Source organism: Punica granatum, chromosome 6 (assembly GCF_007655135.1).
Source record: "Punica granatum isolate Tunisia-2019 chromosome 6, ASM765513v2, whole genome shotgun sequence".
NCBI lineage: Eukaryota > Viridiplantae > Streptophyta > Magnoliopsida > Myrtales > Lythraceae > Punica > Punica granatum.
Genome location: NC_045132.1, coordinates 14,367,034 through 14,380,094, shown reverse-complemented (window position 1 = coordinate 14,380,094; position 13,061 = coordinate 14,367,034). Strand labels below are relative to the sequence as shown.

Sequence of the window (13,061 nt, the reverse complement as noted above, 5' to 3'; positions counted from 1 at the left end):
TTTTAAATCAACTCAACTCAATTTTGGAGAATAAAAAAAGATAAAAAATAATTATTACAAATGTTGAAAAATATATGAATGTGTGAGAATATATATATATATGTATGTACATATAGATTTAAAGTAGATAGAGAATTTATTATTTAAAAAATAATTATAATAATAATTAAAAAAATATGAGTAAGATATTATTATTAAAAGAAAGAAAAAGACAAAACAATAATGATTGTAATGTTGAATATGTGGAATAGTAGAGTTGAGTTGAGTTGAGTGATATTTTTATTTTAAAACCAAATAGAATAGAATGAACATATAATAAAATAAAAATTTTGATGAAATTTTATATTGTTTGGTTGGATAGAATAGAAAAATGGCAAAAATCGAAGAAACACCGTAAACAAGATAAAAAGACATAAATATCATTCTTTTAACATATTAAATTATTATATTAAACATAATAAAAAAAAGAAAAAAAATACACTGTTCATTTTCAATGTGAAGAAGACGAACGGTACACAGCTCCCCCCTCCCCCCGCACACAGCCCCACCTTGGGACCCCGCGACCCTACCTTGACCTCGTGACCCCACCTTGACCCGTGACCCCCATGGCTAGTCTCGCGACCCTCGGGATGGGTTCACGATCCCAGCCGTAAGGGTCGCTTGGTCAAGGTTGACCTCCTACGTGGCTCAAGAGGTCGATTCCGACCTATTGAGCCACCCTAGATCCGACCTCCTCGGTTGATTCCACTGGAGGAGTTTGCAAGGTCGCCGACCCTCGATGAGTCTCGTCGTGGGGTCAGCGATCTCGCCTCGTGGTATCCCCGTGCTCCCAAGCCTAGGGTTCGTGGCTGAACCATCCCACCCCGATCTTGCTTCTTCGAGGTCGGGTCAGGCTTCGTGACTTTGAGATCGGCTAGGAATGATGGAAGCCGTAGTCGAAGGTTGAGCTAGAGAGGTAGCAACGACGGTGGCTATGGAAGGGCAGAGCAGCGGTGACAGTGGAGTGGCTGAGCGGCAAAATGGTGATTGTGATCTATTCCCAATGAGAATTGTCGTAGATAAGAGGAGTGGGGTGTGACTATTCCCCCTCTATGGAGGATGAGAGACCCCATCCGGAATTGCCATTCCCCTTCCGGATGCAAACAAACACGAGAAATGTTATTGCCCGCGGAATAGATCCGGAAAGGGATTGGCATTTTCGGTCAACTAAACATGCCCTTATTTGCTATTCCATAATTATTTGTGTTTTCTTGTACTCAAGAAATTGACACATTACTTTTCCAAAAAAAATGCACATTACTTCTATTTTTTACATAAAAATCATTTTTCAATTTCAAATTGTATAATTTTTAATTGTTTTACTTTTGTAAGATATTTATCTTAGATCATGTGGTTTCAGTAAAAACCTCACTTAGGATATTAAAATTTCGATACTTGATGAAAAATAGTTTTCCGCAAATATCATTTAAAGTGAAACAATCTTAGTTCTCAATATATTTTTCACAGATAAGAAATTATAATGAACTTATCTTTAAATATTACTAATTGTTAAAAAATTAAAAAATTTTCCCACGCAAGAAAAATATATACAGTGAGTTGCTGAATAGAAAGGTCGGTTAGGACAACAACAAGGAGATTGACTGAAAAAGCAGTCCTTACATATAACTGGGTGCGTGAATGGGGCATCCATTACAAAAAGAGTCATCCATTATTGAATGAAAAGATAAAGCAAGTCACACAACTAATGAAATCAAACACAAATGACTCCGAGCCATTATGCACTCAACACAGTCCGAGACTATTCAATCACGAATCAACAAGATCGAGGAATCCTCAGTACATACCCCATATAGAACAACAAGGCGAATGCAAAAACCCTGGATTGATCTCATCGAACATACATATAATAAGTGTTAATCGAAAATAAAATATAGAATAAAAGATAAATTGATAGGGGTTTACCGCAGTGTTATCAGAATCGGATCGGACCGGACGGTTTTACAGGTCAAATCGGAAACCGGACGTACGTCCGGTCCGATTAGCTTAAAATCGAAAATGCATAAATAAACCGGTGAACCTAAAAAATCGGCCGATTTTTAGATAAACCCATCAAACCCATCTGAACTAGCGGTCGGTTCAGAAATTTTAAAGAAAATCCCCCTGCCCGAACTGAAAATGGGCACTGGAGAAAGAAATCAAAATCGATTGACGATCTGAAACCCTAGTCTTCTTCATCTTCACTCTTCAGTTCAGGCATCCTTCATCATCAGTGACTTCTGCAGCTCTGCTGGAGGCTGAGCTTCCTCTTCTCCTTCGAGCATCACAAGATTGCAACAGGTTCGAGTTTCCTCTTCTCTTTCTGTCTCTTCTCGGCTTCTCCTCGTCCAGACGCAGCAGAGTGATGACTCGGGAGCGGATTCCTCACCGGCAGGGGTAGGAGACGGCCATCTCAAGGCACATCAGCTCCTGATCAAAGTTTGATCTTAACTTCAATATAAGTATCAAGTTTTTTTCCCTTCTTCTTTTGATTTGTGATGATTCTCTCTGCAAGTTTTTCTCTTGTTGAATTTTCTCTTACTTGATCCCATTATTTCTGATCTCCCGACTCTACTTGACTAAACAATTAGGACTTCGTATAGGAAGTTTGATGTTTCAGATTTAAAAAGTGTCTTTGGGTATATGGATTTGTCAGGAAGGAATAGCAAATTGTAGCTGCTATCACCGGTCCAAATACAGGGATGAGCTTTTGGAGATGGAAGAAAGAGTCGATTAAGTTTGCAGAGATGGCTTCAAGAGTTGAAATTGATGGAGACAGTGATACCAATAATAGAGGCAGCATGTGGGTTTTGGATCAGAAGCTTGATCAGCCCATGGATGAAGAGGCTGGTAGGCTCAGAAACATGTATAGAGAGAAGGTACAGTCAAATACACTAAATTACTTCGCTGGGGATTCTTTTGCTTGTTGGACTCTAACTTTCTTATTCTTGATTCGGTCTTGTTTCTTCTTTTTCCATATGGACAGAAATTTTTGGCTTTGTTGCTTCTCCGGCTATCGTTCCAGAGTCTTAGAGTGGTTCATCTTTTGATTCTACCCTTAACCTTGTTTGGAGCTGTAGTTTGCAAACGAATCAGATTGATAGGGATGGACGCAACGGTGAGTTTGATTTGATGAAATGCCCGTGTGTGAGAAAGTGGTGCTGTCCGTTTCATGTGCAGGGAAAGACGAGAGTTACTTTTTGTGAGAGATTTGTAAAGGAGTGTCGTGGTCGCGGTTGTGGTGAGAGCTTCGAGCGTTCGAGCTTCGCGCGTTCGAGCTGAGGGAAGAGAGGTCTGTGTCTTTTGGGGAGTGTTAGGATTTCTCATACAGCTTTCATGTCGTTGCCTACACTGGTGACTCAATGGAGCGAAAGCTTGTGGTGAGTCCCTATTCTTTGTCCATTGTCTACTACTGTCTAGGAGGAGGTGGTCATTTTTCAGGTAATAGGAATCAGCAACAGTATAGGTGAAGATCTCAATTTGTTGTACTACTTTTAGAAGTTCATTATACGGAGGAAATGGGGAGGTGGTCCCTCTTTTGATTTTTTTCCCGCGCTGTAAGCTAGACTCTTGGCCATGTGTTTCAGTTTGGATAAATGTAGAGGTTTATGATTATTTTCATGTATTTTATATTATTTTCTTATAATAATAATTATTTATTTATTTTATAATTAAACATGCGGCTCAACCCATCGAACTCTCGATTGAACCTTTAAATACATGAATCCATAGCTCAGTTGGTTCGATGTCCGGTCCGATTTTGATAATACTGGTTTACCGAACTTATATAAATAAGTGATATACACCGAAAATAGAATATTGCATAAAAAAATAAGGAAAGACAAAAAAAAATGTGAAGAGTTTAAACAAGAGCATCACTCGCCCTCTCCTACCTATGGACGAGATTTTATTGTTTTATAAAATAAAGAATTCAATAAATGTAAATTATATCATATGGACGGGCTATCAAATCAGTCCCAACTGTAGCTATGTCTTCCGACTCCAAAGCACAAAGGTTCTCGTAGGTAGGTAGGCCTACACTGGGTTCTTGCAGGTGGGTCCCCTCTGGGTCACTGCTCAGCCTCTTTCAAATCAAAGTCAAGCTCGTCTTTGGACTGCATAGACCGTCTCAATCGACAGCCCCGGAAAGGCTAGAAATTTCCAAAAAGAAAAACATTGTCTTTCGTCGTCTTCTTGTGCTTGTGCTGGCTTCTCTTCTCTGCAAGTGAGCGGCACACTATGGGAAGAAAACCCCTTGCCTCTAAGGCCGAAGAGAGGGCTCCTCCGGTAATACCGACATTCTCTGCTTCTTGTTTGAATCTTGTTTCTGTTGCTATCGTTTATGTTGGTTCATTTTGTTGGGTTGTTGTTTATGGGACCTTCCATTATTCTAATAATTTGTCTGGGGTCTTGTTTGGATGGGTGCATGCACGGATGCTTTCATTCCAAGGAGCCGGTCTTGCTTCAGTGTTGAGGTTGTCTGTACAAAACCAAAATGTGTATTTTTTTTTCCCTCCTCTTCCTTCGAGTCTCTTTGGTGTCTGTATGGGTTGGGCCAAGAAGAAAAAGATCCTTCGTTTAGGTGTTATTTGGTGTGGTTTTACAAGAAAGACATGAGTTTAAGGTCTTATTTTGGGACCTTGGAAAGGCATCGAAAGGAAGATGAACCCCCCCCCCCCCCCTTTCGGATCTTTTTTGTGGGACCTGACATGTAATAGAAGGGAAAGGGAATAACCATGGGCTTGTTTAGGCCGTAGTACTTGTGCATCGGACTAATGTATCTGTTAAGCTTTTAATCCTTTGGACCATGAATAAGACTACAGTAGAGGCTGCAGAGATGGATCAGGGAACACTAGATTGCGCAATCGCACCCATTCACCGGGGACTGGGAAAACTTTTGATAAATTGTTATATACTTTCTTGTGTTGTTTATTCGAATGGTGGAAAGACTTTGAGCTGGAATCTCGGTACAATGATTGATCAGTTTGCACGGTGATTCTATTTCTTTCCATTTTAACATGGCCTTAATTTCTATAAAGAACCCCCTACACTGCGTCCAACTTGATCATGGGTGTTGTCCAAGGGATTTGGCTTCGCGGTAAGGAGGAGCTCCAGAGGCTCGATTCCTCTTGACGCCAGCAGGACCCTTTGGGTTTACTTTGTCTTGTGCGCTTAGCCGGCGCACGAATGGGGCAGTGGGGATTAGTTGGGCAAAGTCCGGACACCCCACGATATCAAAAAAAAAAGAGAGGGGGGGAGGGGGGGGGGGGTTTGTTTGGATTTTCACGTTGTTGGAAAGGCGCTCATGTTTTTTTAACACATCAATGGTTAGTTCTCTGCTTCCGAAAATCAGCAACATGAATAAATATCTTGTAACTTGAAAGGCAGAGTCTGCTGCACATTCTGAACTCACAAGCTACAAATTTTGCAGCATCTCATAGGTAAAGAAATGGGGCTGATTAATTGTGATCATGTTATGTTTGTCTATGTTGTATGTCGTGTGTATGTGTAGTTTAATTGATGTGGAAGGCTATGTTTTACTGTCATGGCATATGAATGAATCCTTGTCCTTTTATGTAAACTGTCTTTCCCATTTTCTGGAAATGTTTCCTGATATAGTGATCCTTTTACTGCATGTGCTGGAACATAACATTATTGATTATTATTAGCTAATGAACTTTTTTCTTTTTCAGACTGATGGAGGCAACTTGCCTCCGACCGGAGAAATTTTGGGAGTTAAGACAACAGAATTAGTTCCAGAGTCACCAGAAAGACTGCCTGAAAATGGGAATGCTGCATCTGATGGAATGAAACCACCCTTGGAAACCTTAAATCCTTCTGAGGTTATTGCAGGATCACGTCCAAAACGGAAACCTAAGTCTCCTACTGACGCTTCAAAGGCTATAGCAAAGAAGCCTAAAGTGGCTACACCTCGTAGATCTGGACGTCTTCAAAGTGCTGTTGTACCTGCTAGAAACAAGGACCTAGCACCCATATCTCAAGACTTAACTGCACAGGCCGTTGAAGAAGAAGTTTTGCCCCGAGCTCCTGAGGAGACACGACTACCAGAACTGAGCATACGTGAAAAGAACCTGGAAGAAAAGGTCATCTCTCTGTCTGAAGCAGTGGAAGAATTGAAGACTTGCATTGAAGTGCTTAAGTTGAAGGTTTGTAGAAATTTCTGGGGACACCTGACTACAAATTTTCTGGTATATAAACTTATGCAAGTGTTGTGTTTGTTGAAGTTCAAAAAGATGGAGGAAGCTTGGGGCAGGACACCGGGGGTTGGAACAAGCACTAATGGCTTGCACGAGGAATGCCAGAAGAAGGTTTTACTCTCGCATTTCTCGTTTTGCACATGTACTGTATTATTTCTTGTATTTAACACATATTTTTGTCTCCATTATGTTGTTATTTCATGCAGATTGAAGCCCTGATGAATGAGAATCGCGAACTTACTGGAAAGCTGGGCAATGCCCATATGATGGTATGACTAGAGATGAAACCTGCCTATTGCTATTGTACCTGTGCTTCTCATTTGAGAGCTTCATCTCATTGGACTTGAAAATTTCCCTGCAAAAAGCTGCTAACTAGTGCCTGTGCATTTGAGTTGCTTTATATTTTTCATAACTTGTTTTAATAGAAATAGGAGGCACTTAACTGGTTTCTCAGAATATATAAATATAATGGCAGCCGTTCTATACATAAATTTTCATGAGGATCAATCTTTTAATTGTTATTTTTGGGCTAGCACTTCTGAATATTACATGCCAAGATATTGGGGCAATAACTATTTAGAGGGTCTCGAACCCGAGATATACTGAACACCTTTATATATACAACTTATGTGATCCTCTTGTTTAACATGTAAATTAGCCATCGTACATATCCAAATAACAACCCAAAAGCTAGACAAATGACTACTCTCACCATATCATCAATTGCCAAAGTTCTGGGTTTGACATATGTGCTTGTATTTATATGTTCTAGGGTCAAGGTGTTTTAGGATTCTTTGGTGCATTTCTCTTGTGGGTTGATGATTGCCTCCTTAGGAGTTCTTCGGGGCCATTAACAACCCTCTAGCCAATGAGCCATGCAATGCAAGTATTAGCCTGAAGTCCTTGTGGGCACCCCCATTATGTTAAACAAGAACAGAAAGAGTTATGTGTCAGCACACCTGAATCTGCTTAATCACTCAAGCAACATAATACAACTTTCTATATGTGCGAGGTTTATGGTTTACCGAGCTCGTGCAAAATTTAGTTCATGAAGCTGCAATGTGATTCCAAAATGCAGAGCTTTATGCAATTTCTTCCATAATGCAATGAGTCTTTCCATTTCTTAATGAAATACAGGGTTGAACAATTACTGCCTTGGTCCATTCAGGGAACAGAACAGTTTGAAATGCACCACAATCTTATGGTTGAGATCATTTTTTTCCATTCGTATATCATTTCTTGAGTTATAAATGTTATCATGAATCTTGAAAATATTTTAGGCTGCATATGGTGTTGGAAAGACGAAACAGGGCGGAATGGAACTGTTGTATAGAGATGTGTCTGTATTATACAGCAAATCGCATTCCTTTGTTTTTCCCAATCCTTTGCACCAATTGGGATATTAATGACAAAAATGTGATTCCATGTAAATCGCACTCATTTGAGGATTGCTGATTGTGTTACCTACCAAAAAACTTCTTAAATCAACTTGAGCTGCTGTTTCTTTGTTTGTAGTATTCAAAGGGGAACTGTCTATTCAGTGAACTCATGGAGAAAGTGAAGGACATAATGCTACTCTTCGGTCTCAAAGCTGCTGAGATGGCTCCTCCAGCTCCAAATGCAACCGATTCCACCCGAGGCAGAGGGCTCGTGGATGGCATGAACTAGCAAGATTAGGCCAAGATTCCCTATTGTATAATACTCGAATACTTTTTGCAACTTGACATTCGGTGCTAGCTTATGTTGTGCCAAACAGTAGCTTTTAGCGGTGAAGTTACTAAATCTAGGTCTTTCAGACCGTCTAGCCACTAAGTTTGACACATTAAATGAGCTTCTTGTAGCTATTGACTATCGTTTCTTTTATGCTGCACACCATGCAATAACCAGTAATTCTTGTTCGCTGCTTGCTAATGTGAGATCACCGTAGAACCGAAGTTAGGGTGAAGCAAGCTATTAAAAAGAACACGATTTATTAGTTTGTTTGCTCTTTCGGGCGTTAATTTAATGGCTTTTGAGGCTTGACGAGGATGGTAAAAGCACGACAGTGGATTTGAGCAGAATCGGAGACGCATTGTATGAGAGCATTATGTTGCTGTTACCATAGTATTATCTCGTCACATGGTCCGATCAAGTCATTAGATATGTCGGGGCATTTCTGTAAATTATAAAAGTCTGGGGGTGTCGGCGTAATATTGTTGAAATCCCATAAGAACGACGTCGCTCTTTTGATACAGTAAAAAGACCTAGATTCTTATGTTGTGAATAGACAGAATCTGGATGTGACTGTGTATGGGGTTACATGACTCAAATTCTGTCACTAGGCTTTAGAATCTAAACGCTAACGATGTCGTATTCGAATCATAATTGCGTCGGAATCTGAGCAATCATGACGTTGTCTATGAATCACGATGTCTGAGCAGTTATAGATTGAGAAGATAAAGCTTATCCGAGATGGATTGGATCAAGACTTTGGATAATTATTATGTGGGGATAAGATTTTATCTTTAAAAGTATGAGTAATTTAGATATCTCGAATTTGTAGCGGCAGGGTGATCCCCTCAATGATTCAAGTTCACAAGTCTGTGGCGCCAAGATTATATCCTCAACGACAGAGTCATGACTCCATAAGCTTGTTGACGGAAGGTTTCATTCTCATCGCACGGCCACTCGCTTAGAGCGTCTCAACATGGTTGCATTCCTTCTATTTCGTTTACATGCAACCTCACACTTGAGTTTAGAGCCTAAACTACCTGTCTCGATGGAAAGTAGAGTAAGTCATTCTCTGTAATTTTGGTTTGAGTTGTTTATTCCTCTTTCTTTGTGTTGTAATTCCATCATTGTATACATCTTCTTCGTTTAATGAACTATCTTTCCTCATATTGGATGCTTTCATTTGAATGAATCTTTTTAATGCACATAGTCCTTCTATGGAAGGCATTACCAAAAGTATCCACTTAGGATTTGAAAGAAAAAGATGTTTTCTAGTTTTTTCTCTTTACAGAGGGATTGGAAACCGCTTTCTCCCTTCACCAAAATCCGATAACAGTTACCGATTTAAGCTTTACGATCAGCTGCTTGTCACAACGCTTTCGGAGGAAAGGCGGATCACCATTAAATGATATGACCGAAGGTGCTACGAGGCAGTGTATAATCCTGATGGAACCTTTTAGGTGCGAGGGCTGGACAGGATTGTCATGCTAAAATGCTTCCGAATACAAAAACATCTTAGTATTGATAGAGAAGGATATTTCGTGTTCGGAAGCTTCCATGGACATGCCTTTCTTTAGAATCAACCAGTAACGTAAAATGCTAAACAAACGGAAATTTAATGAGTTGAACAGAACAAACTTTTTATATGACATTCAACTTAAGTTTCTCTAGCTGTTTGAAAAATCATACATCATCACGTACATGCCAAAAGATTTCTTCAGGCTCAACTCTGCTGTAAAGAATCGTATCTGCAGATTGAAATATACTGTCGAGAAAAGGCAAAAAAGGAAAACCATCTAATAAGCAGGTCAAGTGCTATACTTCTACCCGCTCTCTACTTGACCCATCATATGTAGGTATTCACCTTATCCCATCCTACATGACCATTCATTTCAGTTTGACTCGTTAGCAAATGATTTTGGAAAGCATATGCACCGTAAACTGAGATGTTAATATACGTTCTGTTAATGCTTCATGATGGCCAAATCCTTTCCCAAAATTTGCCCCTCTTCTAAGGATAGAAAATTTGCCTATTATGATCATGCCGCAATTTCCATCAGGATTCTATTATAGTATTAACGCCTTACTGTGCTACCAAGTTTTAAAACTACAAGAGTTGGTTTCTGAAAGTAGGAACAGATGCGGTTGTCTTTCGGTGATCCAACATACAAAGTTAAATTGCAATCGTGATCTAGTTTCCCTAACAAGTCACCCTACCGAGATTAGCAAATATATGATATGATTCTGAGAACAGTTCACAGTAATCTCACTAGATATCATATATACTTACTTTGCTTTGTAAATAGCGAAAGTTTCTTCCAAAGACTTTATACTCAAGTTTTTTCTTCATAATATTTGTACACTAGAATCAGAATAAGCAAATTCTCAAGAATGCATGAGAATATGAGATTGCACGAGTTTTCCGAACAAAAGGATATTTTTTTTTCATCATCTTATTCTACCCATGTAGAAAAATATTACACTATTCATCTAACTCGAGGGAAACAGGATAAAGTCTTATTTGTTAACATTCAACGAAAATCTGACAGCAGTGATTAGCCTGCCTGTGATTGCTCTGCATGCTGTTGCTGCTGCTCCTGCTCGAACAGTTCATCGAGGAAGCAGAGATACCAAAGATATCCTTTGGAGAGGACCCACGAAGAGCTCTCTCCTCATCATCTTCTGCTATGGGTGATGTTGGAGATGAGAAGTCTAAGCACATTCCATGAATAAATTCCTCATAAGATGCAGAAAGATCCTGCGAGTTTAGCTGATGATATGTGACCAGCTGATTGAGGCATTGGTTTTCTCGAATCAAGTTTGCATTCTCATTTGCAAGTCTCGATTTCTCAGCTAGCAGTGTTTCCAGCTGAAGCCTCACCTGTTGATAACATTTACAGATATTCACATAACTTTGAACAGGAATAACTAGTAAAGGTACAAAAAGAGGATCAACATAACTACGTGTTTACCAAATCATCTTCCTCAGGCTGGATCCCATTAGATAATCCATCTCGAATCCTTCTGTTCTCTTCCTCGAGCAAGGCACATCGTTCCTGTACGAAGTTTAAGACTGATTTCATCGACTTGAGTTCCCTGGCAAGTGAAGCTGCTTTTGTTGCCATTGATATAGCAAGCTGCAATTGGCAAAAAACCGTTTCAATGAAGCTGCCATTTGACGACAGAAAGAAAGAAAAAGAAATGGCTAGATTTACCAACATTTTTGGCTCTAGTCATCTTTGCCATTTTCTGGCCCCGAGCAACTTCCTTGCCCGAGTCATCGTGTTGATCATCATGGCAACTGCTGGAATCAAACTTCCTCTTTAAAAATTTCGCGCCCTGTTCGTCCTCCTTAACATGCTCCTTCACAGCATCGGTGGTGCTTTCTGTGTTTCTCAGATTGCTGTGGTATATATCAGTCAACGTCGGTGGTTTGGCTAGATCTCTAGCTCCCTGGAAACAGTTCAAGCAGAAAATTTTCAATAAGCCGAAAAAAGCATCTTATAAACATCAATCACTTAAAAATTTGGAGGATCTCCAGACTATGAGGTTCAGCTGAAGTTCGAAATTTTTGCATTCTTCATTGAGGCACTAGCACATATATCCACAACCCAGATAGCATATATGCAGTTTCAAGTCTCTAGTCCCTTGTAAGCTTCCGTTTTCGTTCAATTCTTGCATGTTCTACTCATGGCCTACTTTGTCTTCCTACTGCAGGAAATACTATGTGAGGGACGAACTTTTAAGTCTACAGTTGCTCAAGAAATCCCAGAATTTCTCACTGTATATTAGCCGAACTTAATAGTCTAGGGGCTTCTTACTGTCAGCAACAGAAACCTAGATTGATTTGGAAATGTTCGTAAAATCAAACTAACACATTATGAGATCTTGAAGCTTCGGTCTGTGGCCAATTGGTACCTGTAAGAAGCTTAAAAATAATTTCTTTCTATAACATAATTATAGCAGCCACTAAGTTCTGGAACATTTAAGAGAACCAACAGTGCAAAAACCCGTTAGAAGCTTAAAAATCATTTCTTTCCATCTCATAACTATAGCAACGGCCACTTAATTCTCGGACGTTTACGGACACATCCAAGACAGCAAACACACGACCTACCTAGAAAAATCTGAAAATTGACAATAACGGAGAATTTACTTGAAGGGCATTGTCGATATTGTCAGACAACTGAGACAATGTGTTGGCTACCGAGTCGAACCCCCTCAGCAGAAGCATCGAGTCCTCCTTCAGCCGCTTCGCCCGCTCCGAACTTCCAACGCTCTGCAAAATTTAACAAATTAATACAATTCAAAATGCCAAATCGAACCCAACATAACAATTGGGGAAAGCAGTGGTTCGGAGTCGTACAATCTGGGTCGGCAGCACAGGGCCGGAGCCGGACGGTAATTTCGTCTCCCGGCTCTCGAGGAGCATGTCCATCCGACCGCGGAGAGTGCTCCAGAATCGCTTGTCGGAGGAGGGACTGAACAGAGGAGAGGAAGACGAAGGGGAAGGAGAAGCTCCAATCGCTGTGCCATCCTGAAACGAACCAGCAAATTTCAATTTCAACCAAACAAAGAAGAAAAGGCTGCGAGATAAACCGAAAGAGACCCATCAACGAGCAGATCGGATGGAAGCCAAACGGAGCAGGACACAAGAAAGGAAGGAATAGATCAGTAGATTTTACCTTGATGAGGGCAGATTTTGGGGAATCTAGCGAAGTGGCAGCCATTAGAGGGGGGGAGAGGGAGAGTCAGAGCAACGGCTAGTTTGTTAAGGGGTTGAGTAGAGGAGGATGAAGCGAAGTGGGGGAGATTTTTAAATGGGGAGCGCCGATTTCGGTAACGTTCCAAAAATCTGTACTTGAGCTTATTTTTTTTCATTAAATTATTTATTTATATAATTAAAATATATTCAATAAGAAAAAGCTAATAAATATGGTCGGGTCGGGTCGGGTCTCAGACATTCACCCCACCTGCCAAACGGCCGTGCCCGAAGTCAAAGTGGGACCGACGCACATCGTCGAAGTTCAGTGACTTCTATCGACGAACCAAATTTCCCTCGTGGGGCAGTGTCGTAATTACACGGAAAACCAGGGG

The 13,061-nt window shown here is 40.3% G+C and overlaps 2 protein-coding genes across 3 annotated transcripts; one reads left to right on the top strand and one right to left on the bottom strand.

Annotated features, from left to right (window-relative positions):
• The first annotated feature begins 4,022 nt into the window (after positions 1–4,022).
• On the top strand, positions 4,023–8,165 carry LOC116211393. Of its 2 annotated transcripts, none has more exons than XM_031545756.1 (5): positions 4,023–4,323; positions 5,730–6,203; positions 6,291–6,365; positions 6,461–6,523; positions 7,770–8,165. In XM_031545756.1, the coding sequence occupies exons 1-5, from the start codon at positions 4,276–4,278 to the stop codon at positions 7,920–7,922; spliced, it is 813 nt and encodes a 270-aa protein (XP_031401616.1). In that variant the 5' UTR covers positions 4,023–4,275; the 3' UTR covers positions 7,923–8,165. The 2 variants fall into 2 exon arrangements, with proteins under 2 accessions (XP_031401616.1, XP_031401615.1); XM_031545755.1 differs by having other exon boundaries at positions 4,030–4,323; positions 6,282–6,365.
• A 2,125-nt stretch (positions 8,166–10,290) lies between these two features.
• LOC116210132 lies at positions 10,291–12,809 on the bottom strand. Its single transcript, XM_031543946.1, has 6 exons — positions 12,650–12,809; positions 12,331–12,501; positions 12,121–12,243; positions 11,184–11,417; positions 10,937–11,101; positions 10,291–10,845 (listed from the first exon to the last, which is right to left on the bottom strand). Exons 1-6 carry the CDS (start codon positions 12,692–12,694, stop codon positions 10,489–10,491), a joined length of 1,095 nt encoding a protein of 364 aa, XP_031399806.1. The 5' UTR covers positions 12,695–12,809; the 3' UTR covers positions 10,291–10,488.
• Between the last annotated feature and the right edge of the window lie 252 nt (positions 12,810–13,061).

What these genes read in the sequence shown, in the direction of transcription:
- LOC116211393 (XM_031545755.1), top strand. Translation starts at nt 4,276, where the DNA reads ATGGGAAGAAAACCCCTTGCCTCTAAGGCCGAAGAGAGGGCTCCTCCG. An exon ending in TTGAAGTGCTTAAGTTGAAG is followed by an intron (nt 6,204 to 6,281) that starts GTTTGTAGAAAT and finishes TGTTTGTTGAAG; the next exon opens with TTCAAAAAGATGGAGGAAGC. An exon ending in ACGAGGAATGCCAGAAGAAG is followed by an intron (nt 6,366 to 6,460) that starts GTTTTACTCTCG and finishes TATTTCATGCAG; the next exon opens with ATTGAAGCCCTGATGAATGA.
- LOC116210132 (XM_031543946.1), bottom strand. Translation starts at nt 12,694, where the DNA reads ATGGCTGCCACTTCGCTAGATTCCCCAAAATCTGCCCTCATCAAG. An exon ending in ATATCGACAATGCCCTTCAA is followed by an intron (nt 11,418 to 12,120) that starts GTAAATTCTCCG and finishes AACTGTTTCCAG; the next exon opens with GGAGCTAGAGATCTAGCCAA. An exon ending in AGATGACTAGAGCCAAAAAT is followed by an intron (nt 11,102 to 11,183) that starts GTTGGTAAATCT and finishes TGCCAATTGCAG; the next exon opens with CTTGCTATATCAATGGCAAC.